The 25,959-nt window shown below is 42.9% G+C and overlaps 1 protein-coding gene across 21 annotated transcripts in view; it reads right to left on the reverse strand.

Moving 5' to 3' along the window:
- Positions 1-25,959, reverse strand: part of LOC109872857 (disks large homolog 2-like) — a 306,188-nt gene that overhangs the window by 100,900 nt on the left and 179,329 nt on the right. Inside the window, exon 1 of one of the 21 annotated variants that reach the window (XM_031808359.1) lies at positions 16,752-16,966. The exons of the other annotated variants lie outside the window; for them this stretch is intronic. Coding sequence (XP_031664219.1) covers positions 16,752-16,835 — 84 coding nt within the window. The 5' untranslated portion in view covers positions 16,836-16,966. Of the gene's footprint in view, positions 1-16,751; positions 16,967-25,959 lie in introns of those variants that run through there. 21 annotated transcript variants of the gene reach the window in all.

The following is a 25,959-nucleotide window of genomic DNA, read 5'->3' on the forward strand; positions in this document are numbered from 1 at the left end:
ATGGCCAGATACCCGAGCACTTTGTGGAGTAATAAAACATACAGGGTAGGTCAATACAACAAAGAGAAGGGCAGCGCTCCCTCTGAACGGCCATAATAACACTCCATCCAATGCAGCACTAGCAGAAATGAAAGGCTATTAGCAAACACCATTTAAATAGATGGAAGGTCAGTTAAACTCCATTTAAACTCCATACACCTGCATTGCTTGCCGTTTGGGGTTTTAGGCTGGGTTTTTGTACAGCACTTTGTGACATCAGTTGATGTAAGAAGGGCTTTAGAAATACATTTGATTGATTGATTGAAATAGATGGGAGGTCAGTCAAAGTCTAAATTCATTTTCAAACACAGCATATACAGTATAAAGTTAATTGGCTTTTTTTGTTCAACTAAAACATGATTTTATTTTATTGTACTGTACATGTCTGTACTGTATGTCCCTCATTCATAAATATCACCTCATCAATTGTATTTACAGATACCGTTTACCTCCACGCACCTCCATACCATGACACATTTCAGCTTGTCATTTAATTGGGTAAATATGAAGTGCTATTATCTCCACAAGACATTTTCATCTCTATGAATCATTCTGGTGATAAGAGGCCTGCTCCATACATAATATATCCTGAGCTTCGGTAGGTACAGATCTAGGATCAGCTTCCCCTCCCCAATCCGAACCTAAACCATTAATAGGGAAAAAGCCAAACTAACCCCGGACCAACTTAGCCCTACTCAATATATTGATGGCTGACCTGAGGATAGCTGACACTGCCGCTACTACCTCGTTGTCTCTTCAGTAGCCTCTCGGTCAGGGTCTGCTTCCACTTGCGGATGGTTACCAGAGAGGGCCCCTTGATGTTGAGGAGCTGCGTGCGGCAGCTCCTCAACATATCTATGGACAGACGTTTGTGCAGGAGCGGGGGTAGCAGGCCATCCATAGGAGGGTGCAGTAAGTTAGGAACGCTGCCACCGTGGGTGTTGTCTCGAAGGGACATATTGTTCACCCGCACATAGCTCATCTTTCCTCACTGCTTGTGAGGAAATCCACATTTACCAGAAAATATAAATCCACACACTGGTATGCTTCTTCCACAGTGTCTTCGTCTGGACAAGTATTTCAGTGTAATTCAATATATACCTTTGCTTCCTCGTTCCCCCAACCCACGTTTACCAACAACACCTCCCCTGAAACCACGACAACAGGGTAAAAAGAGCTGAAATCCCATACCTTAGATCCACACCTTAGACTGCACTGTTGGTTAATGGCTTGTAAGCAAGCATTTCACTGTAAGGTCTACACTTGTTGTATTCAGCGCATGTGACAAATAAAGTTGGATTTGATTTGATAAGATACACACCTTAGATCCTTCCTGGGAGAGAAACAACTTAGTCAGTGCTCCCCAGCTCGCCGGGATCTCTGCTGATCTGTCAGTCAAACTACAACCCTCATTATGGATGGCTGATAAAATACCATGTTCCCCGGGCCTTTGTCAGCTGTCATCTCGCTTTGAAAGCCAGCGTATTTCCTCCCATCAGCTTTGTGCTAGCATGTGGAGTAGAAAGAGAAGGCCAGAGGTGTCAGCCAAACTCCGCCTGGTACCCCTACCTCTCCTTGTAACCTGGCATTGGGTGGGCCTACACTGGGATCTTTGTATTCTGGACAGATGGTTGAAACGGGGCAGGGAAAGCTGCCTGGACGCAACTCTTGCGACACATACTCAATATATCTGATTGGATGAGAGCAGCTCACAGGCCACAAAGGTGGATCCGATTGGATTAGTCAAGGGAGGAGTCGGACGGGCCAATGTAAATCACAGAGACACATAATTAAAGCCAGAGGGAGACCAGCTCTGTCAGGAGGCCAAAACAAGATTAGAGGGGATCAATGGAGAATTTGAGAGGAGGAGCACTCCACTCACACCACAGCGTACCACACTCTCTCACACACACACACACACACACACACACACACACACACACACACACACACACACTTTAGATGTGTGTATTGTTGTGCATTGTTAAATATTACTGCACTGTTGGAGCTAGGAAGACAAGCATTTCGCTACATCCGCAATAACATCTGCTAAATATGTGTATGTGACCAATAAAATTTGATTTAGCACACTACAACATATCACACTCTCTCTCTCTCACACACACACACACCATGAGCTCACACACACTCGGACACAAAGTTGACAGTGTAGCGCAGGAGCTAACAAGTTTTAAAAAATGACAAAAGAGGTAAACAACAAAGCTTGCCTGAACCGCCAGAAGGCAAATCAAATTGAAACGAAACACAGGTTCAAAGCTAATTGAAAATTCTTAGAATAGGCTGGCGTAAACCTTTCCCTCCATGTGATTGGGGCAATTTAAAGTCCCAAATGGTACCCTGTTCCCTGTATATAGTGCACTACTTTGATTAGAGCTCTATGGGCCATGGTCAGAAAGTAGTGAAAGTTGTGCACTATATAGGGAATAGGGTGCCATTTGGGAAGCGCACCAAATCACTGAGGCCAGGGCAAAATGAGATGCGCAGCAGGAAGTAACTTCATTTAGTGTGACCATCATTTCCTTCTGTTTGGATTACTGTTAAGAGCAGGTCTCTCTCTCTTCCCTCTCTACACCCCAATCTCTCTTGTTCTGTGTCCTTCTCATACCCTCTCATACCTCTCTCTGTCTGTGTTTCTCTCTCTCTGTCTCTCATGTCTGGGTATATGTTGATGAGTGGGTTGGGCTGTAAGAAATGTGTAGCTGGGGAGCTCTGATTGCCTGGGAGCTGTCATGCCCTCTTCCTCTGTGCCTCATTGTGGCTGGGGGATTATCCGACTCTGGCCCGGCACCGATAACACAGCAAAGCGCAGCACAGAGTAAGGCTGAGACTCAGAGCATCATCTTGCTTGGAATACAGAGCAGAGGAGGCTGCAGGGTGGAGATTTGGGAGGGCGGGCTCATCATAATGGCTGGAATATAATATTTGGAACGGTGTCAAACACATGGAAACCAGGTTCTTGACCATGTTTGATGCCTGTCCATCCATTCCAATCCAGCCATTACAATGAGCCCGGCCTCCTATATCTCTGCCCACCAGCCTCCTCTGCTTTCCCCGAACAGCTACTGGCCCTCCCGACACTTAAAAGAAAAACAGATCTCGTTTGAGAGCACCCAAAACCCCATGTCCCATAATGTTTAAATGACTGCTGCTGCTCATCTTAAAGTGTGCCTGGCATTTTGTGCTTCGTATCTCCCAGCTGCCTGATACTTGCTGCATCATTTATAATGGATGGAGTTTGTTCCCACACAGCGGCCAGACATAACCAGCAGATCCTGTGAAGCAGAGCAGACCCACAGTAGGGGGGGCAGAGGGATAGAGAGAGAGAGAGAAAAAGAGAGAGCGAGAGAGAAAGAGAGAGAGAGAGAAGGAAGATGAGACAGAAAGTATGGGAAAAGTTCTCTAATATTATGTCATGTAATAACTTTTACATTTGAGATTATCTCATAAAAATAAAAAATAATAAGAGATTAGCCCACCAGGACCCCATCTGAAATCTGTATCCTGAGAGTTGAGTTCCCAAAATATTAGCAAAATGTTGCCTTTTCGACAGAATTTCTATCTTTTCTATAGCCTCTAAAACCTAAACCTTGTCAAACATCAAAGATGTCCTACTTGCTTTCTCTAATTCATTTCTAAATAGCAACAGCACAACAACATCCACAATCACTTTTCAGGTTCAATTCGGAACATAATGGAACCAAATCATATGGCCAACAACAGAGAAAAGACCTCTTGTGATGTCCAAGTGGGCTCCACTAATATCAAAGTGGTCTCGATGAGATGTTCAAAGCATTGCACCGCCCAGACGTATATTATTTTCCCACAGCTGCCCCTGCAAACCACATCAGAGCCAGCTGCCTCAGCAGAAATTGCATTCAAGAACAGTCTGAATGAACCAATAAAGGGCTCTGCAGTAGCTTGACCTTTCCTTTCCGTAACTTTCTGATGCCTCTTATGTCCAGGTTGTTCCACCATTCGGCAGCTGTCTGCTAAATTGATCCTCACAATGCCCTTTGAAATAAAGCACAGTTTGCAGAGCACAGCTGTGGGGACGTTTGATAATGTGGCATTTGGAAGGACTGCCTGCCAGCCTGCCTTTTGAAGAGGAGAGCGCAGGTAGCCCCTGATGGTCAGCTTACTGAGAAGGTAGGAGCCACTTTCCTCTCCCATACAGTTGTGTTCTAGGGTTGTCTATAGGTAATGCTACAGTCTCCAGCAACATATCTACAGTGTCAGCATGGGTTCCAATCTGACCTACTGGCCTTTGACACAACCTTCACCTCGGTAATCTTCTCTCTATCTGTTCAATAAGAAATATAAAACATTTAAGTCAACAGTATCTGTCTCTCCAGACATTGATGTAAGAGGAAAGCCTTATTCGACGACAACATTGGACAGTAATTCAAATCGTAACTGTTTATTATGGCCATATTACCCTTAACCCAAGCTCTTGACCCAAATAGGACATCAGGTTGTAGTAAAAACAGACTCCCGAGCAGACCAATTCTCTGGACACTTGGCCATATTTCTTGGGATTCAATGTGCATGTCAAGAAGAATACATACCAATCAAAGAATAGAATAAAGTAGCTGATGTTATGCGCCTCTATAAAAGCATTTGCATCTTACTGACAGTGCATGAAAACACAACCCAACTATATATCATTGATAAAATCAAAACATGTGGCCTTGTATTGACTTTGGACTTGCTCAGTATGCAGTGCTCTATCCATTCTAGTTACAGCTCCAATCATTGCTACAGTAAATATATACCCAGTGGTCTTAGTCCACAGTATCTACTATTATGCTCATCTTTACCATGCCCAGGCATAAAGGTCAAAAGTCAACAGAGAACATCATGAAATATTGATGAGAACCTTGAATTTAAAATACTGTGCTATGTAATACATTTTCAAAAAGTTTTGTGCACTTTCTCTTTGGTATGATGGCAGCCTTCCTTGGTCCTGAATACATTGGCTTTTTGGCCTCTCTCACCTTGCTGAAACCTGTCAGGTAATAATTAATAATGCCAGTGTATGCTAATGGTTTTGGTGTCGAGGCCGCCAAGGCTTTTTATGAGCTGGCAAAATGTATCCTAAACTGGCCTCACTCTAATGGAGAGATAAGGACCCACGGGAATAGTTGGTCATTTAATGCTGGGTGGCAGAAGGATTTGGCTGTCAAGAGGAGCATAAAATCACAGTACACCTCCCGATGGCACCCCTCAACTAACCCTCACCTTCCTATCCAGGTTCTGTGGACTGCTGATGAGACACTGTTGTGGCCTGGTGGTAATGCCTCAGCCTCTGGCACACTTGTCTACGTGTCGGCATAGACCTACTTTCCCTTTGACACAAGCTCTCTCTATCTTTCCCCACTGTCATCCTCTCTCTCCATCTGTTAAATCACAAAGTACCTGTCATCATGCCTACAAAAGGCATAAACATAACCATAGCTTGATGTTACATCAATGCCAGGTCACATTGCCATCTTGCTAATATATTTCTGTTGAAGAATGTGATGTAGTTTGTCATTAGCTGTCATTACATGTTGAGCTCTAGAATTCACATGTATGAAACCCTGCAGCTATTAGGATGTGACATTAGGATGTGGCATTAGGATGTGACATTAGGATGTGACATTAGGATGTGGCATTGTGATGTGGCATTGTGATGTGGCATTGTGATGTGGCATTGTGATGTGGCATTGTGATGTGGCATTAGGATGTGGCATTAGGATGTGGCATTAGGATGTGGCATTAGGATGTGGCATTAGGATGTGGCATTAGGATGTGGCATTAGGATGTGGCATTAGGATGTGGCATTAGGATGTGGCATTAGGATGTGGCATTAGGATGTGGCATTAGGATGTGGCATTAGGATGTGGCATTAGGATGTGGCATTAGGATGTGGCATTAGGATGTGGCATTATGATGTGGCATTATGATGTGGCATTAGGATGTGGCATTAGGATGTGGCATTATGATGTGGCATTATGATGTGGCATTATGATGTGGCATTATGATGTGGCATTATGTTGTGGCATTAGGACGTGGTATTATGATGTGGCATTATGATGTGGCATTGTGATGTGGCATTAGGATGTGTTATTATGATGTGGCATTGGGATGTGGTATTGGGATGTGGTATTAGGATGTGGCATTAGGATGTGGCATTAGGATATTGCATCTCACATTCTAGTGTAAGCACTCTATAACATTATGTGTTATTGAGCTGCCACAGTGATGGTAAAGTGATGGTATAGAGAATAGCACACGAGGGAAGTAAGTTTGTATGGTTTCAAGTGTCTAAAAGTTAATATCAAGGCCGTGCTGGCAGTTAATTCTTTACCCTAAATTGGGAGAATTGTCTGAGCCTCTACAATACAACAAACTCTCCATGTATCGTTCCTATGCACGACAAGCAAGTAGAGAGGATATCAACTTGAGTACCTGAGTTTCATGATAGATCCAACTGACGACTAATGATATTAGCAGCAGGTCATGTGTAGCTCGATTGGTAGCGCATGGCGTCTGCAACTCCAAAGATTGTGGGTTTGATTCCTACTGGGTCTACCCATACGATATACAAGCATGACTATAAGTCACTTTGGATAAAAGTGTATGCTAAATGGCATATATTATGTTCACGCACAACCTCGCGTTTAGAATGGAAACCATCTCTTCCTTCCAACCTCGTGTTTAGAATGGAAACCATCTCTTCCTTCCAACCTCGCGTTTAGAATGGAAACCATCTCTTCCTTCCAACCTCGCGTTTAGAATGGAAACCATCTCTTCCTTCCAACCTCGCATTTAGAATGGAAACCATCTCTTCCTTCCAACCTCGCGTTTAGAATGGAAACCATCTCTTCCTTCCAACCTCGCGTTTAGAATGGAAACCATCTCTTCCTTCCAACCTCACGTTTAGAATGGAAACCATCTCTTCCTTCCTGTATCCAATTAAATAAATCAATTGTGAAGGGAAATTGGAATACAAATCCTGCACTATGCACTGCTGTAATACTTTTAAAAACCTTAGGCTTTGTGACAGATAGCAGCGTAATGGAAGAGATCCTGCTTACTCAGGCTGCATCCCAAATTTCCAATTTAGTGCACTACTTATGACCAAGGCCCATGCTGCTCTGGTCAAAAGTAGTGCACTATATAGGGAATATGTTTCCATTTAGGATGCATGTGGCCTCAGACTGCTGTACATGGCATAGCAGCAAATCACAAAGGATGTCCTAATATGTCCTAATATGAAGTTTTTTTTGGCAGAAGTCTGACTGATCAAATCCTTTCCCAGAAACCAATTTAAAAAGTCATTGCAATGTGATAAACCTGATGGAAGAAAAGAGAAGAGACTTTCAACACTGTGAAATTATAATGACGTTACGATTGTCTCATCTGAGAATTAATGGTTTTCGAGCCGGACAACACAGGGCAATGGTCTTTAGGCGAAAGTAGGAAGCAGAAGACCACACTCTGCCACTGGTGAAAATTTTAAAAAACTAAAACACTGAAACCCATAATAAAAAGCTGAAAACTTTGTCTATCAACTGTAAATCAAGGTATTTGAGTCTCTCCTCTCCGACTTTGCTTGTTGGTAATGATTCTCATTACATCAATGTTCAAATGATTCAATGGAAAAATGAAGTAGCCACTAACAGCCAGAGAAATAGTACAGAAATAACACTTATTTTATCGACTCCATGTCAGTGCTGCTTAGCAAACACAACTCTGCATTTCTTCAAGTGGATATTTTATATCATTCAAATGGGCTATTTCTGGTATGAGAAATCTGGGAGCAGTGACTGTTCTGGTAATCTAATAACAAAAACAGTCCTCTTTCAATTAGACTTTATCGCATCGCTTCTTGGATTTGTTCTTGTGTTTCAGGTCACACATCGAAGTGGAATATCAAGGACTGCTAAAGAATTGGTTGTAGACCTATTTTGACTCTGATAAGAAGAAATATATAGTATTGTATTACTTTGGTGTGCATTTCATGTTTTGGTCTTATGTTCAATTTACTTTTCAAAAGTTACGTAGGACTCTGGTCAAAAAGTGTGCACTATATAGGGAATAGGGAGCCAAGTCGTAATATAAATAGTGTATCTGCAAGTTTTTGTTGGCAGAAGTCTGACTGACCAAATCCTTCCCAGAAACCAATTTAAAAAGTCATCACAATGTGATAAACCTGATGGAAGAAATGAGGTAGACAAATGGGAGAGACAGTCAACACTGTGAGATTATAATGACGTTACGATTGTCTCATCTGAGAATTAATGGATTTCGAGCCTGACAACACAGGGCAAATGTTTGGGGTGACAAGATGAAGTGGTACGCCCTTGTTTGAGGGAATAAAATAATATATTTGTTGAAATGACTCCTGGACAGAAAAATGTATAGTCACCGTAGGATTTGTGTTTTTTAAATAATGTTAAGGTCCAGGAGAGGTCTTCAACAATGGCGAATACAATTAGGAACAGCAACTGACTTTTCATGGGGACATTATTTCAGATTTTTCAAATTGAGGGAATGGCAAGGGGCACTTCTGACATAACTTTCTTTATGGGGTGGTAGGTAGCCCAGTGGCTAGAGTGTTGGGCCAGGAACAGAAAGGTTGCTGGATCGAATCCCTGAGCTGACAAGGTAAACATCTGTTGTTCTGCCCCTGAACAAGGCAATTAACCCACAGTTCCCTGGTAGCCTGTCATTGTAAATAAGAATTTGTTCTTAACTGACTTGCCTAGTTAAATTGAAATATGGCAAGGGGCACTTCTGACATAACCTTCTGTAATGCAAGGGGCACTTCTGACATAACCTCTTGTTTATGCTTGCCACGTCAATAAACAAGTTATGCGTTTCCCAACAATTGTTCAGGAGTGATTGACCTGATATCAATGGATCTTCATCATGAACTAGCAACATGATGGATGCAAAAAAGTTGGATTTTGGAACCGTGAAATATCGACATGCCTCGTCAAATTGATGACAGCAGCTAGTCAAAATGATGACTACAGTGACTGCAAGAACCTCTAGGGTTAAGCTGAGGTTTAACCCCGACGGTTAGGTCTTTAGGCGAAAGTAGGCGCCAGAAAACCACACACTGCAACTGGGAGAAAACCTAAACTAAAACACTGAAAACCATAGCACCTTGAAAACGCGAAAACTGTACGTATAACCCCATTGGAAACAAAGTAAAATAAAAAATGTATTTAAAATTTTAAAACACGTCAAATAATGCAGTCTAAGGCTTGTGACCTGGCAGGCTGGAGCTGAGAAACATGCTGTGCATTACTGCAAGTTTTTTTTTCATCCCAAATACCTTATTATTAAACTTGAGAACAACACAGACTTTAAAGAAGGGTGAAAACTAAGTCTATCAATTGGAAATCAACATATTTGAGTCTCTCCTCTCTGACTTTGCTTGTTGGAAATGATTTTCACAACATCAATGTTCAAATGATTAAATGGAGAAAAAAAGTAGCCATTAGAGGAAGAGTACAGAAAGAACAGCACTTTTTCAGACTCAATGCCAGTGCTGCTTAGCAAACACAACTCTGGATTTCTTCAAGTGGAAAATACATATTTTATTTGTGTGACAATTAAATGGGCTATTTCTGGAAGGATTTCCTATGAGTAAATCTGGCAGCAGCGACTGCTCTGGTAATCTAATAACAAAAGCAGTCCTCTTTCAATTAGATTTTATCGCTGCTTGAATTTGTTCTTGTGTTTCAGGTCACAATTCGAAGTGGAATATTAGAGAAATGTCTATAGGCCGACTTTGACTCTGATAAGAAGAAATATATGATATCGTGAAATTTACTTGTGGGCATTCATTGTTTTGGCCTTATGTTATAAGTTACATTTATTTAGATAACAGCAACTGTAACGGCAGATCTCCTAAGGATCGGACCAAGATGCAGCGTGGTAAGTGTCCATAAAGTTTTTAATAAAGACAAATGAACACTCGAACAAAAACAATAAACGATAATGTGAAATCTACAAAAACTGAAACAGTACCATGTGGCGACAAACACACACACGGAAACAAACACCTACAAACCAACAGTGAAACCCAGGCTACCTAAGTATGATTCTCAATCGGAGACAACTAATGACACCTGCCTCTGATTGAGAACCATACTAGGCCGAAACAGAAACCAAACATAGAAAAATAAACAGACTGCCCACCTCAACTCACGCCCTGACCATACTAAATAAAGACAAAACAAAGGAAATAAAGGTCAGAAAGTGACAGCAACATTCCAAATCTAATATGTAAATTCAATTAAGCATTACATTGAGCAGCACTTTCACTGATGAGTTTCCTTGAGTCAAACCTAAAAATGTTGGAAACACTTTACTTGAAGAGTACCTTCATTCACAACACATTCATATGCCATAAATAATGCATCCATTTGCAGTGCATAAGCATACCGTAAAAGCTTATCAACTTATGTTGACAACTGCAAGTTAATATTTTGGTTATGTTTTACATGAGCATTTACAGAATGTTTATTATGAATGCAGTACGGGATATGAACATAAAGTCCCTTATATACAGTGCCTTCGAAAGTATTGAAATCCCATGACTTATTCCACATTTTGTTACGTTACAGCCTAAAATGTATTAAATAGTTCTTCCCTCTCATCAATCTACACACAATACCCCATTATGACAAAGCAAAAACAGGGTTTTTGATTCTTTTTGCAAATGTAAAAATAAAACAAACGGAATTATGACATTTACATAAGTATTCAGACCTTTTACTCAGTACTTTGTTGAAGCACCTTTGGCAGCGATTACAGCCTCAAGTCTTCTTGGGTATTACGTTACAAGCTTGACACATCTGTATTTGGGGAATTTCTCCCATTCTACTCTGTAGGATTCTCTCAAGCTGTACAGCTATTTTCAGGTCTCCAGAGATGTTTGATCGGGCTCTGCATGGGCCACTCAAGGACATTCAGAGACTTGTCCCAAAGCCACTCCTGCATTGTCTTGGCTATGTGATTAGGGTCGTTGTCCTGTTGGAAGGTGAACCTTCACCTTCCTGAGGTCCTGAGTGCTCTGGAGCAGGTTTTCATCAAGGATCTCTCTGTACTTTGCTCCGTTCATTTTCCCCTCGATCCTGACTAGTCTCCCAGTTCCTACTGCTAAAAAACATCCCCACAACATGATGCTGCCACCACCATGCTTCACTGTAGGGATGGTATTAGCCAGGTGATGAGCGGTGCCTGGTTTCCTCCAGATGTGGCGCTTGGCATTCACGCCAAAGAATCCAATTTTGGTTTCATTAGACGAGAGAATCTTTTTTCTCTTGGTCTGAGAGTCCTTTAGGTGCCTTTTGGAAAACTCCAAGCGGGCTGTCATGTGCCTTTTACCGAGGAGTGGCTTCCATCTGGCCACTCTACCATAAAGGCCTGATTGGTGGAGTGCTGCAGAGATGGTTGTCCTTCTGGAAGGTTCTGCCACCTTCACAAAGGAACTCTGAAGCTCTGTCAGACTGACCATCGGGTTCTTGGTCACCTCCCAGGACCAAGGCCCTTTTTCCCCGATTGCTCAGTTTGGCCAGGAGACCAGCTCTAGGAAGAGTCTTGGTGGTTCCAAACTTCTTCCATGTAAAAATGATTGAGGCCACTGTGTTCTTGGGGACCTTCAATGCTGCAGAAATGTTTTGGTAACCTACCCCAGATCTGCCAACACAATCCTGTCTCTGAGCTCTACAGACAATTCATTCAACCTCATGGCTTGGTTTTTGCTCTGACATACATTGTCAACTGTGGGACCTATATAAACAGCTGTGTGCCTTTCCAAATCATGTCCAATAAATTGAATTTACCACAGGTGGACTCAAATCAAGTTGTAGAAACATTTCAAGGATGATCAATGGAAACAGGATGCTCAAATTCAAGTCTCATAGCAAAGGGTCTGAATAGTTATGTGTTTTTTTTGTTGCTTTGCCATTATGTGGTATTATGTGTAGATTGATGAAGAATTTTATTTATTTAATCAATTTTAGAATAAGGCTGTAACGTATCAAAATGTGGAAAAAGGGAAGGGGTCTGAATACTTTCCGAATTCACCCAGCTCAATGTACTGTAACATCGATCTATTGGCTACTACATGATACTCATGAGGTTGCTACAACCTAGCCTATGAATGAAAGTTTACAACGTAGGTGCACACAGGTCGAGAGAAAATGGTGAGGTGACAGACAGTGACACATGGACAGAAAGCAAGGTGTTATCATTAGTCCAGCAGTTGCAAATGAGAGTTTCTATTGGACAAATTCAGGCATGTTTATCCCCGTTTTGTTCCGTTTGCTTCCTTTTAAGAAATGTTTTTCAACAGAATCAGAGGAATGAATACATGCCTGGTCTCGCGTAAACACAGTTCACATTCATAGCAGCCACATTGTATTCCTTCTCTCATCTATGCACTCTCCTCCTCTCACCTTTTCCCTTCGCTTGTGGACTTCAACGCACAACACATCAGCTGTATCTGATCAAGCGAAAACATAATTGTCACCATTTTAGCTAAAGTAATGTCATAGTCAACATAGCTAATAGAAGTGTTAGTTCTATTAGCTATGTTTGTCACATCTGCTCCTGCTACGCCCTCTGGTGTTCATCCGGTGTCTTCTTGACCTGCAGCTACTCCCCCTGTATACACTCTCTCTCTCTCTCTCCCGCTCCCTCTCTGTGTGATTGTGTGGTTGGAGACAGGTGTGCTGGAGTCAGAGCAGATCCCTACCAGCTGCAACTCATTCCATAATCAAGACCTCGACAAATTCTCAGTCCTGCCACTTCCACTCTGCCAGATTATAATCTCTGTTCAGTCAGTTCATGATTCTAGCCATTTATGATTATTCAAGATCCTATTACTCTGCTGTGCCTGTTTCCCTGCCTGACACCGTTTATCCTCTCATTGCAGTTACTGCTCTGTCTCTGACTCCTGTCTCCTGTTCCACATCTCACCACCCAACTACCTTGCTCTGGATTTTACTCACCACCACTACCTTGGATTCCACTCAGGACCTGTTTACCCTGTTCTACTCAGCTAACTGCAACCTCAGTCTCCACATCTGTTTTTTCTGCAACTCATCCGAGCTTCCCCGGATCTGCACTCCAGATCTCCCTGTGTAACAATAAATATTTTGGTTCATTCATCCCTGTTTCCGCATCTGAGTCTGCTCTTGGGCTCCGCTTAACAATGTTGACTATGACGTTAGCTAACCCTGCTACAATCATGCAGTAACTTTACAGTGTATAGTCAGTTAGCAGTTGAGCAGTTACAGACGGCCGGCCCGGGTGGCAATAAATTAGTAAAACCAAAAGTTTACTTTTACTTGGAAGAGTTCCACTGTTGTGTTGGATAGTCATAGCCAGCTAGCTAACATAGAATCCCTCTGTTTGAGCAGGCTAAACTAGCTAGCAGTATTTGCTCGCTAAGTAAGGGAAACTGAATGTGAAGAAGAAGAAAAAAGACAAAATCTCTCTCTCTCTTGCTTCTTCTTCACCACATTTTATGCACTGCAGTGCTAGCTAGCTGTAGATTATGCTTTCGGTACTAAGAGGACGGAATCTAGCTGTCTTCCGTCTACACCATGGTGCTACCCTACAGAGTTCCGTTGAGGCTACTGTAGAACTTCATAGCAACAGTGTGTTTTAATAAATTATTTGGTGACGTGAATATATTTAGTATATTTCATCTAAAAATTATAACTTAAATATAACTTTTTTAATGAAATTCACTGGAGCCTCCTCCTCTGAGGAGCCTCCAGTGGTAGGTACCCTTCAAGCTAAATTTAAAAAACAACAAAACGACAGCCTCGCCAACATCATTCATTCATTCATTCATTCATTCATTCATTCCTTTCTGTAATTTCATCAATAGGCTGCTATAGAATAGTAAGCCTGACCTGCAAGGCAAATTATTTTTTATTGACATACATTTCTGCATTTTCCCATGAGAACTACTCCTCAATGGTGTAAAGTATATAAGTAAAAATACTTTAAAGTACTACTTAAGTAGTTTTTTGGGGTATCTGTACTTTACTATTTATATTTTTGGAAACTTTTACTTTTACTTCACTACATTCCTAAAGAAAATAATGTATTTTTTATTGACACCCAAAAGTACTGATTACATTTTGACAGGAAAATTGTCCAATTCACACACTTATCAAGAGAACATCCCTGGTCATCCCTACTGCCTCTAATCTGGCGGACTCACTAAACAGAGAACATCCCTGGTCATCCCTACTGCCTCTAATCTGGCGGACTCACTAAAGACAAATGCTTTGTTTGTAAATCATGTCTGAGTTTTGGGAGTGTGCCCCTTGCTGTCTGTCAAAACATTTTTTTTAAATACAAATATTGTGCCGTCTGGTTTGCTTAATATAAGGAAGTTGAAATGATTAATAATTTTACTTTTGATACTTAAGTACATTTTAACAATTCCATTTACTTTTGATATTTAAGTATATTTAAAAGCAAATACCTTTAGACTTTTACTCAAGTAGTATTTTACTGAGTGACTTTCACTTGAGTCATTTTCTATTAAGGTATCTTTACTTTTACTAAAGTATGACAATAGCCTAAGGAATCACTGCATTTGTGAAACATCAGTTTTTTCCCAATGCGGGCAAGCCATATACCGAATTAGGCTAAACCTGCAAGTCGCCGCTGATTGGACAGACACCTGACTTGCAAACTCTCAACATGTAGCCAGTGATTCAGATGAACTCATTCTTGTTTAGACAGAGCAGTTTACCTTAACACACAGCTTCACACTGAACCAGTTATAAGCCCCCTACAATAACTCTGTGACTTAGAAGAGCTGTAGAAGAGCTGACACAGAGGACCAATTAGTTGCTTCCCAACTGTGCTGAGGCACACACTCCTCTCTGCTATCCCTGTTGCTCATTCACACTCAGCTTCACACACACACACACACACACACACACACACACACACGCTCACGCTCACGCACACATGAGTGAGTGGCTGTGAGCCAGCGTGCTAATGCCAATGTTTTGTGGCTGTGTGTAAGAGTGCTTGTGTAATGCAATGTGCTTTCTCTCAGTGGAGGCAAGTGTGAGGTAATGGCCAAGTTCTTTAGCTCATAACATACTGGAAAGGTGCTTGTGAGTATAGTGATCAAGAAAGAGCCTTGCTTAGTTATCCATCCATTCAAAAATACATCACACTAAAATAACTACTCTCTGACTAGCAACAAGCTAGATAACATAAGACACAAAAAAGAATGCTACTAAAACGACTAAAACGTTCCTTGTCCGATACAGTAGGAAAGGAAGTACAGACAAAACAAGTTAAAAAAATTCCTCTCCTGATAGGAAGCAATGTTGTTTCTATTCAGAGCCAACGAAATGCGTTAAGTTTCCATTCAAACACAAAATTCAATATTAAAAAATCTCCAGACTTCCAATAGTTGAGTCAATAAGAAGTGATTTGGAAGGATGTCTTCCCACGGGACTACCTTATCCCTGACCCCTGTTGTCTGCTCTCTGGATCAATGCGCCCCACTGCTGCCTCCTTGCAAACCAGCTCTATAGTTGCTAGGCAACGCTTTGCATCTTGGTGTTTAAGTGAACAAATCCATGTCGCAATATAAGCCATAGAGCACAATTTTTTTTTTTACTGTCTTGCTTGCTTAGATTGAAGCACCAGGAGGAAGCTGTTTGCAGCATAACCAGCTTGGGAGCAAGTGACTTAGCCCCAGAGCAGAAACCTGTTGATGCTGCTGCTAGCTACCTTTTGAATAGCTGAAAACCAACTGAAAACAGCTGAAAAACTCACCATTTGCTTATTCTATTTAAGTTTCAACATTCTGGTTTATAAAAAGCTTAGGATCTATTCTATTCAAAGATATTACAATTCAAATTTTCCAGGGCAAAAATAAATAGGTGGAAACTCTAGTGATGTAAGGCTCTCCCAGCAATCTGTAAAAAGCACACAGTAGATTAAATACTTCCAAAATAGAAGGCTTACTTTCGCCATTGCTTAAGTCACATTAACCACACACTATCCCAGGTGACATATGGCACAGACAAGGTGTCCATATTAGGACAGCCTAATCTCAGCAGGACTTTTTTTAATCTCAGTAGGACTCCTTACAGGACCAAAACACCCTTTGCAATCCGACTGTCCGTTAAACAGGAACATTGAGACAAATGAGGCAATGCAAGCAACTGCCCTTGGACTAATCAGAAGCCATGCTGATTTATCTTAAGACTCTGTCGGGATGAAATCTGCTAGTGCAGCAGGCACATTGTCAAACTTGTGTCTGGGACTTAAAAGACGGAGGAGAAATGTAACTGGAGGCCAGATAAGAGGATCTTGCGCAGTTAATGAGAAAGATACAGTTGAGTACAACAGATCAGAGTATAATGATCAGATCTTATGTGACATCATTCTCTGTCATACTCTCTCCCTCTGTGTGTCTCTCTCACGCTCTCTCTCGAATGAGACAGAACAGATGCTTTTAAAGACATTGCATAGCCCACAAAACTGAGAATTTCAAAAAAATAAACACTGAAGAAAGCTGAGCACAGCATAATCTGCTTCTTACATCCAGATGGACACTTTCACTTTGTATTCTTCTTATACCATGACACTGTATTTGTTGACCAAAATAAATCAGAAAAAAAACATACACCTACCGTATCTTTTGGCATTTTGGCTTTCCTCGCATTCTGTACAAGTCTTCTCCCTAGCTTCTTGGCATAGAAAATCGAGGCAAACATACTCAGAGCAAAGAAATAAAGCACTTGTTTTGTTTGCAAGCCTAAAAGGCTCTAGACACACATGTGTCTGAGAGACTATTCCTTGTCAGTATATTCCACAGGCAAGAGAGAGCAGGAGGGAGGAATGATGAGAGAGAGAAAGCAGGAGTAGGACTTGAGCATAGAGAGCCTCTCTCTCTTTCTCTCTCGCTTTCTCTGCGTCTCAGCACAGCAGAAGAAGGTCTCTCTCTCACCCACACACACTCCCGGTGAGTGAGTGAGTGAGTGAGTGAGTGAGTGTGTGAGTGAGTGAATGTGAGAGTGAGAAGGGGGGGGGGGGGGGGCAGTGTCTGCAGCAGCTCTATTTACATATCACAGAAAGAAGGGATGGACACGGAGCACGTCTTAGAATCCTTAGCACCCATCTAGTCCTGAAAACTGCCTGTCTAGAGCCCTAGCACCCAGAGGAGGTTCTGCTATCACCCGGCCCAGTGCCGTACATCATCCGGGGCCAGAATGCATCTCTCTCTCTCTTCCCCCTCCCCCCTGGGCAGCAGGGTTGAGAGTGGAACGGGGGAAAGCTGCTGCTAAATCAATGGTGCCTTCCAGCTTGGCAGGTTTAATACACACACTCTCACACAGGGTCATGGTGAGTAGGACCCTCTGGGGAACACACAGAGTCTGTTTCCATGAGTCACGCTAGTGTACGGTAACGTGGGTACTACAGATGTAAGATCTTAAATTGAGCCAGTTTGCTACAGCAGCAAAATAATACTGCAACAACAGGAAATTGCATGCTGTTTGGGGTTTTAGGCTGGGTTTCTGTACAGCACTTTGAGATATCAGCTGATGTAAGAAGGGCTTTATAAATACATTTGATTGGATGATTTGATTTGAAATACAAATTATTAATGAGATTTTTTGTAGAGGTAGATTTTTTTTCATTAGGGCAAATCAAGTCTGACATTTTAAAGTAGAAATGACAAACTCTAGAAGCCTTTTTAAACCTTGAATACACTACAAGATTGCATTTCTGACTGTGCAGGAAAATTCTCTCCAACAAAAGTGATCACATTAAGATCCTACATCTGTACCCGTTGTTCTCGTAAAAAAGAAGACAACACAATTACTCACTACCTCAGAGTTACTACCACAAGACCTCGTGCTGGGTTGTGACAACAAAATATATATTTTTGTAAACATGCACCAGTCCCCTAAACTACAAAATGCACACTCCATTTCTCTGCTCATTTTATTTATATTTTCCACATTTTCCTTTCCCTGCACATTCTATGCTCTTTTTGTTCTGAAGAGCTTCTGTCCTTGGTTGCAACACTCACTACTGAGTTCCAAACTGCCTCTGGAAGCAACGTCAGCACAATAACTGTTTGTCCATTGCCGAGCAGCCACACACAAGCCTAAGATCACCATGCGTAATGCCAACCATCTGGCAGTCCAACGGACAAATCTGGGTTTGGCGGAAGCCAGGAGAACGCTACCTGCCCCAATGCATAGTGCCAGCTGTAAAGTTTGGTGGAGGAATAATGGTCTGGGGCTGTTCACGTCAGTAGCCATGAAGTGCTCACATCAACAGCATCCTCCAGGATACCCTATACCAACTCCAATTCGCATACCGCCCTAACAGATCCACAGATGACACAATCTTCATTGACTACAGCTCAGAGTTCAACACCATAGTGCCCACAAAGCTCATCACTAAGCTAAGGACCCTGGGACTAAACATCTCCCTCTGCAACTGGATCCTGGACTTCCTGATGGGCGGCCCCTAGGTGTTAAGGGTAGGCAACAACACGTCTGCCATGCTGACCCTCAACACCCACGACTGCGTGGCCAAGCACGACTCCAACACCATCAATAAGTTTGCTGACGACAACATTGGTGAACCTGATCATCGACAACAATGAGACAGTTAGGGAGGAGGAGGTTAGGGAACTGGCAGTGTGGTGCCAGGACAACAACCTCTCCCTCAATGTTAGCAAGACAAAGGAGCTGATTGTGGACTAAAGGAAAAGGTGGGCCGAACAGGCCCTCATTAACATCAATGAGGCTGTAGTGGAGCGGGTCGAGAGTTTCAAGTTCCTTGGTGTCCACATCACCAACGATCTATCATGGTCCAAACACACCAAGACAGTCGTGAAGAGGGCACGACAAAATATTTTCCCCCCCAGGAGACTGAAAAGATTTGGCATGGGTCCCCAGATCCTCAAAAAGTTCTACAGCTGCACTATCAAGAGCATGCTGACTGGCTGCATCACCGCCTGGTATGGCAACTGCTCGGCATCTGACCGTAAGATGCTACAGAGGGTAGTGCTACAGAGGGCAGTACATCACTGGGGCCAAACTTCCTTCAATCCAGACCTATATAATAGGCAGTGTCAGAGGAAAGCCCATAAACTTCCGGCTTCAGAGATGGCCGCATAAACTTCAGAGATGGCCGCCTCGCTTCGCGTTCCTAGGAAACTATGCAGTTTTTTGTTTTTTTTACGTGTTATTTCTTACATTGGTACCCCAGGTCATCTTAGGTTTCATTACATACAGTCGAGAAGAACTCTTATATTCAGAACTATTGAATATACAGTGCCTTGCGAAAGTATTCGGCCCCCTTGAACTTTGCGACCTTTTGCCACATTTCAGGCTTCAAACATAAAGATAAAACTGTATTGTTTTGTGAAGAATCAACAACAAGTGGGACACAATCATGAAGTGGAACGACATTTATTGGATATTTCAAACTTTTTAACAAATCAAAAACAGAAAAATTGGGCGTGCAAAATTATTCAGCCCCCTTAAGTTAATACTTTGTAGCGCCACCTTTTGCTGCGATTACAGCTGTAAGTCGCTTGGGGTATGTCTCTATCAGTTTTGCACACCGAGAGACTGAAATTTTTCCCATTCCTCCTTGCAAAACAGCTCGAGCTCAGTGAGGTTGGATAGAGAGCATTTGTGAACAGCAGTTTTCAGTTCTTTCCACAGATTCTCGATTGGATTCAGGTCTGGACATTGACTTGGCCATTCTAACACCTGGATATGTTTATTTTTGAACCATTCCATTGTAGATTTTGCTTTATGTTTTGGATCATTGTCTTGTTGGAAGACAAATCTCCGTCCCAGTCTCAGGTCTTTTGCAGACTCCATCAGGTTCTCTTCCAGAATGGTCCTGTATTTGGCTCCATCCATCTTCCCATCAATTTTAACCATCTTCCCTGTCCCTGCTGAAGAAAAGCAGGCCCAAACCATGATGCTGCCACCACCATGTTTGACAGTGGGGATGGTGTGTTCAGGGTGATGAGCTGTGTTGCTTTTACGCCAAACATAACGTTTTGCATTGTTGCCAAATTCAATTTTGGTTTCATCTGACCAGAGCACCTTCTTCCACATGTTTGGTGTGTCTCCCAGGTGGCTTGTGGCAAACTTTAAACGACAGTTTTTATGGATATCTTTAAGAAATGGCTTTCTTCTTGCCACTCTTCCATAAAGGCCAGATTTGTGCAATATACGACTGATTGTTGTCCTATGGACAGAGTCTCCCACCTCAGCTGTAGATCTCTGCAGTTCATCCAGAGTGATCATGGGCCTCTTGGCTGCATCTCTGATCAGTCTTCTCCTTGTATGAGCTGAAAGTTTAGAGGGACGGCCAGGTCTTGGTAGATTTGCAGTGGTCTGATACTCCTTCCATTTCAATATTATCGCTTGCACAGTGCTCCTTGGGATGTTTAAAGCTTGGGAAATCTTTTTGTATCCAAATCCGGCTTTAAACTTCTTCACAACAGTATCTCGGACCTGCCTGGTGTGTTCCTTGTTCTTCATGATGCTCTCTGCGCTTTTAACGGACCTCTGAGACTATCACAGTGCAGGTGCATTTATACGGAGACTTGATTACACACAGGTGGATTGTATTTATCATTAGTCATTTAGGTCAACATTGGATCATTCAGAGATCCTCACTGAACTTCTGGAGAGTTTGCTGAATAATTTTGCACGCCCAATTTTTCAGTTTTTGATTTGTTAAAAAAGTTTGAAATATCCAATAAATGTCGTTCCACTTCATGATTGTGTCCCACTTGTTGTTGATTCTTCACAAAAAAATACAGTTTTATATCTTTATGTTTGAAGCCTGAAATGTGGCAAAAGGTCGCAAAGTTCAAGGGGGCCGAATACTTTCACAAGGCACTGTAAGAGCAGTGTCAACTCACCATCAGTACGACCAAGAATATGACTTTCGCGAAGCGGGTCCTGTGTTCTGCCTTTCACCCAGGACAACGGAATGGATCCCAGCCGGCGACCTAAAACAACGACTTCGTAAAAGAGGCAAACGAAGCGGTCTTCTGGTCAGACTCCGGAGATGGGCACATCGCGCACCACTCCCTAGCATACTTCTCGCCAATGTCCAGTCTCTTGACAACAAGGTTGATGAAATTCCGAGCAAGGGTAGCATTCCAGAGGGACATCAGAGACTAACGTTCTTTGCTTCACGGAAACATGGCTCACTCGAGAGACGCTATCGGAGTCGGTGCAGCCAGCTGGTTTCTCCACGCATCGCGCCGACAGAAACAAACACCTTTCTGGTAAGAAGTGGGGCGGGGGCGTATGCTTTATGGTTAATGAGACGTGGTGTGGTCACAACAACATACAGGAACTGAAGTCCTTCTGTTCACCTGATTTAGAATTCCTCACAATCAAATGTCGACCGGATTATCTACCAAGGGAATTCTCTTCGATTATAATCACAGCCGTATATATTCCCCCCCAAGCAGACACATCGATGGCTCTGAACAAACTTTATTTGACTCTTTGCAAACTGGAATCCACATATCCTGAGGCTGCATTCATTGTAGCTGGGGATTTTAACAAGGCTAATCTGAAAACAAGACTCTCTAAATTGTATCAGCATATCGATTGCACAACCAGGGCTGGTAAAACCTTGGATCATTGCTATTCTAACTTCCGCGACGCATATCAGGCCCTCCCCCGCCCTCCTTTCGGAAAAGCTGACCACGACTCCATTTTGTTGCTCCCTGCCTACAGACAGAAGCTAAAACAAGAAGCTCCCGTGCTGATGTCTGTTCAGCGCTGGTCCGACCAATCTGATTCCACGCTCCAAGACTGCTTCCATCACGTGGACTGGGATATGTTTCGTATTGCGTCAAACAACAACATTGACGAATACGCTGATTCGGTGAGCGAGTTCATTTGAACGTGCGTTGAAGATGTCGTTCCCATAGCAACGATTAAAACATTCCCAAACCAGAAACCGTGGATTGATGGCAGCATTCGCGTGAAACTGAAAGCGCGAACCACTGCTTTTAATCAGGGTAAGTGTAGCTATTCCCTCCGCAAGGCAATCAAACAAGCTAAGCGTCAGTATAGAGACAAAGTAGAATCGCAATTCGACAGCTCAGACACAAGAGGTATGTGGTAGGGTCTACAGTCTATCACGGATTACAAAAAGAAAACCAGCCCAGTCACGGACCAGGATGTCTTGCTCCCACGCTCTGTACCATCACTCATTCATATATCTTTATGTACATATACTTTATCCCTTTACACTTGTGTGTATAAGGTAGTAGTTTTGGAATTGTTAGTTAGATTACTCGTTGGTTATTACTGCATTGTCGGAACTAGAAGCACAAGCATTTCGCTACACTCGCATTAACATCTGATAACCATGTGTATGTGACAAATAAATTTGATTTGATTTGAATTTTTTTTTAAAAAATCACCCAGGTCATAGACTGTTTGCTCTGCTACCGCACGGCAAGCCGAACCGGAGAGCCATGTCTAGAACCAAAAGGCTCCTTAACAGCTTCTAACACCAAGCCATAAGACTGCTGAACAATTAATCAAATGGCCACCGGACTATTACATTGACCCCATCCCCTCCAATTCTTTTGTACACTGCTGCTACTCGCTGTTTATTATCTATGTATAGTCACTTCAACCCTACCAACATGTACTCTAACCTGTACTCCCGCACACTGACTCGGTACCGGTACCCCCATATAGCCTCGTTATTGTTATGTTATTGTGTTACTTTTTATAATTTTTTACTTTAGTTTATTTGGTAAATATTTTCTTAACTTCTTGAACTGCACTGTTGGTTAAGGGGTGTAAGTAAGTATTTCACGGTAAGGTCTACACTTGTTGTATTCGGCGCATGTGACAAATAAAGTTTGATTTGATTTTTGCATGGTTCGGGCTAGAGCCCTTAGTTCAAGTGAAGGGAAATCTTAATGCTACAGCATACAATGACATTCTAAACTATTCTGTGCTTCCAACTTTGTGGCAACAGTTTGTGGAAGGCCCTTTCCTGTTTCAGCATGACAATGCCGCTGTACACAAAGCGAGGTCCATACAGAAATAGTTTTTTGAGATCAGTGTGGAAGAACTTGACTAGCCTACACAGAGCCCTGACCTCAACTCCATCGAACAGCTTTGGGATGAATTGGAACGCCGACTGCGAGCCAGGCCTAATTCTCCAACATCAGTGCCTGACCTCACTAATGCTCATGTGGCTGAATGGAAGCCCCTGCAGCAATGTTCCAACATCTAGTGGAAAGCCTTCCCAGAAGCGTGGAGGCTATTATAGCAGCAAAAGGGGGGACCAATTCCATATTAATGCCCATCATTTTGGAATGAGATTTTCGACGAGCAGGTGTCCACATACTTTAGTCATGTAGTGTTTTTGTGACTCAACATTCATCTTTTAAATCTAAGAAAATGTTTCATTGTCCATCTAACCTTGTTCAATAAATTTTTTCCGCTATCTTAAGGTAGAATTCTTTTTTTTTTTGTCTTGTTTTTTCACCTTTTCCATTTTTGCCGCTTGTATAAAACCCTCAGCACTTTAACCCTCATCTCCTACCTTCTCGCTGGCCCTGGGAGTCAGAGAGACATTCACACCTCTGGTCCTTGCCACTCTGTTGCTAGGGGTGTTGCTAGGGGTCTTTCTAGAACATGCTGCTGACCAAAGTCACCTGACCTGGTCAGCCAATCACAGGCCTCACCAAGTATGGGTATCAAACCCCACAACACAATCTGTGCAACTCACAACTGGACCTTTCCTGAACGAACAAGCCTTCCCTGGACTTCCTTAACTGTGTGTTAGTGCGTCACTGACCATGTAAGTGAAATTGTAACCGGTTAGGGTTCAGGCTAGGAAACACTGTCACCACCGATATATTCACAATAATTGAGAATTTCAATGAGAATTCTTCTATGGCTGGCCTTGCTTTCCACCTGGCCACCCCAGTCAAAACCCCTGCACCCCTCACAGCAACTTGTCCAAGCCTCCACCATTTCTCCTTCACCGAAATCCAGATAGCTGATGTTCTGAAAGAGCTGCAAAATCTGAACCCCTACAAATCTGCAGGGATAGACAATCTGGACCATCTCCTTCTAAAATGATATGCCGAAATTGTTGCAACCCCTATTACTAGCCTGTTCAACCACTCTTTCATATCGTCTGAGATCCTCAAAGATTGGAAATCTGCCGCGGTCATCCCCCTCTTCAAAGGGTAAGACACTCTAGACCCAAACTGCTACAGACCTATATCTATCATGCCCTGCCTTTCTTTTTCTTTTTCACCCCGTTTTCTCCCCAATTTCGTGGTATCCAATTGTTTAGTAGCTACTATCTTGTCTCATCGCTACAACTCCAGTACGGTCTCGGGAGAGACGAAGGTTGAAAGTCATGTGTCCTCCGATACACAACCCAACCAAGCCGCACTGCTTCTTAACACAGCGCGCATCCAACCCGGAAGCCAGCTGCACCAATGTGTCGGAGGAAACACCATGCACCTGGCAACCTTGGTTAGCGCGCACTGCGCCCGGCCCGCCCCTGGAGTCGCTGGTGCGCGATGAGACAAGGTTATCCCTACCGGCCAACCCCTCCCTAACCCGGACGACACTAGGCCAATTGTGCGTCGCCCCACGGACCTCCCGGTCGCAGCCGGTTACGACAGAGCCTGAGCGCGAACCCAGAGTCTGCAGTACAGAGCCCTTAGCCACTGCGCCACCCGGGAGGCCCCCTACCCTGACTTTCTAAGGTCTTCGAAAGCCAAGATAACAAACAGATCACCGACCATTTTGAATCCCACCGTACCTTCTCTGCTATGCAATCTGGTTTCAGAGCTGGTCATGGGTGCACCTCAGCCACGCTCAAGGTCCTAAACGATATACTGCTATCGTTAAGAGACAATATTGTGCAGCTGTATTCGTCAACCTGGCGAAGGCTTTCGACTCTGTCAATAACCACACATAACCTCTCCAACCGATCGTTTCCCGCACCTGCCTGCCCGTCCAGCATCACTACTCTGGACGGTTCTGACTTAGAATATGTGGACAACTACAAATACCTAGGTGTCTGGTTAGAGTGTAAACTCTCCTTCCAGACTCACATTAAGCATCTCTAATCCAAAATTAAATCTAGAATCGGCTTCCTATTTCGCAACAAAGCATTCTTCACTCATGCTGCCAAACATACCCTCGTAAAACTGACTATCCTGCCGATCCTTGACTTCGGCGATGTCATTTACAAAATAGCCTCCAACACTCTACTCAGAAAACTGGATGCAGTCTATCACAGTGCAATCCGTTTGGTCATCACAGCCCAATATACTACCCACCACTGCGACATGTATGCTCTCGTTGGCTGCCTTCGCTTCATATTTGTAGCCAATCCCACTGGCTCCAGGTCATCTATAAGTCTTTGCTAGGTAAAGCCCCGCCTTATCTCAGCTCACTGGTCACCATAGCAACACCCACCCGTAGCACGCGCTCCAGCAGGTATATTTCACTGGTCACCCCCAAAGCCAATTCCTCCTTTGGCCGCCTTTCCTTCCAGTTCTCTGCTGCCAATGACTGGAACAAATTGCAAAAATCACTGAAGCTCGAGACCCATATCTCCCTCACTAACTTTAAGTACCAGCTGTCAGAGCAGCTCACATATCACTGCACCTGTACATAGCCCATCTGTAAATAGCCCATCCAACTTCCTCATCCCCATACAGTTATTTATTATAATAATTTTTTTTTTGCTCCTTTGCACCCTAGTATCTCTACTTGCACATTCATCTTTTGCACATCTGTCACAGTGTTTAATTGCTAAATTGTAATTATTTCACCA

This window comes from Oncorhynchus kisutch, linkage group LG28 (assembly GCF_002021735.2).
Source record: "Oncorhynchus kisutch isolate 150728-3 linkage group LG28, Okis_V2, whole genome shotgun sequence".
In the NCBI taxonomy this organism is placed as follows: domain Eukaryota; kingdom Metazoa; phylum Chordata; class Actinopteri; order Salmoniformes; family Salmonidae; genus Oncorhynchus; species Oncorhynchus kisutch.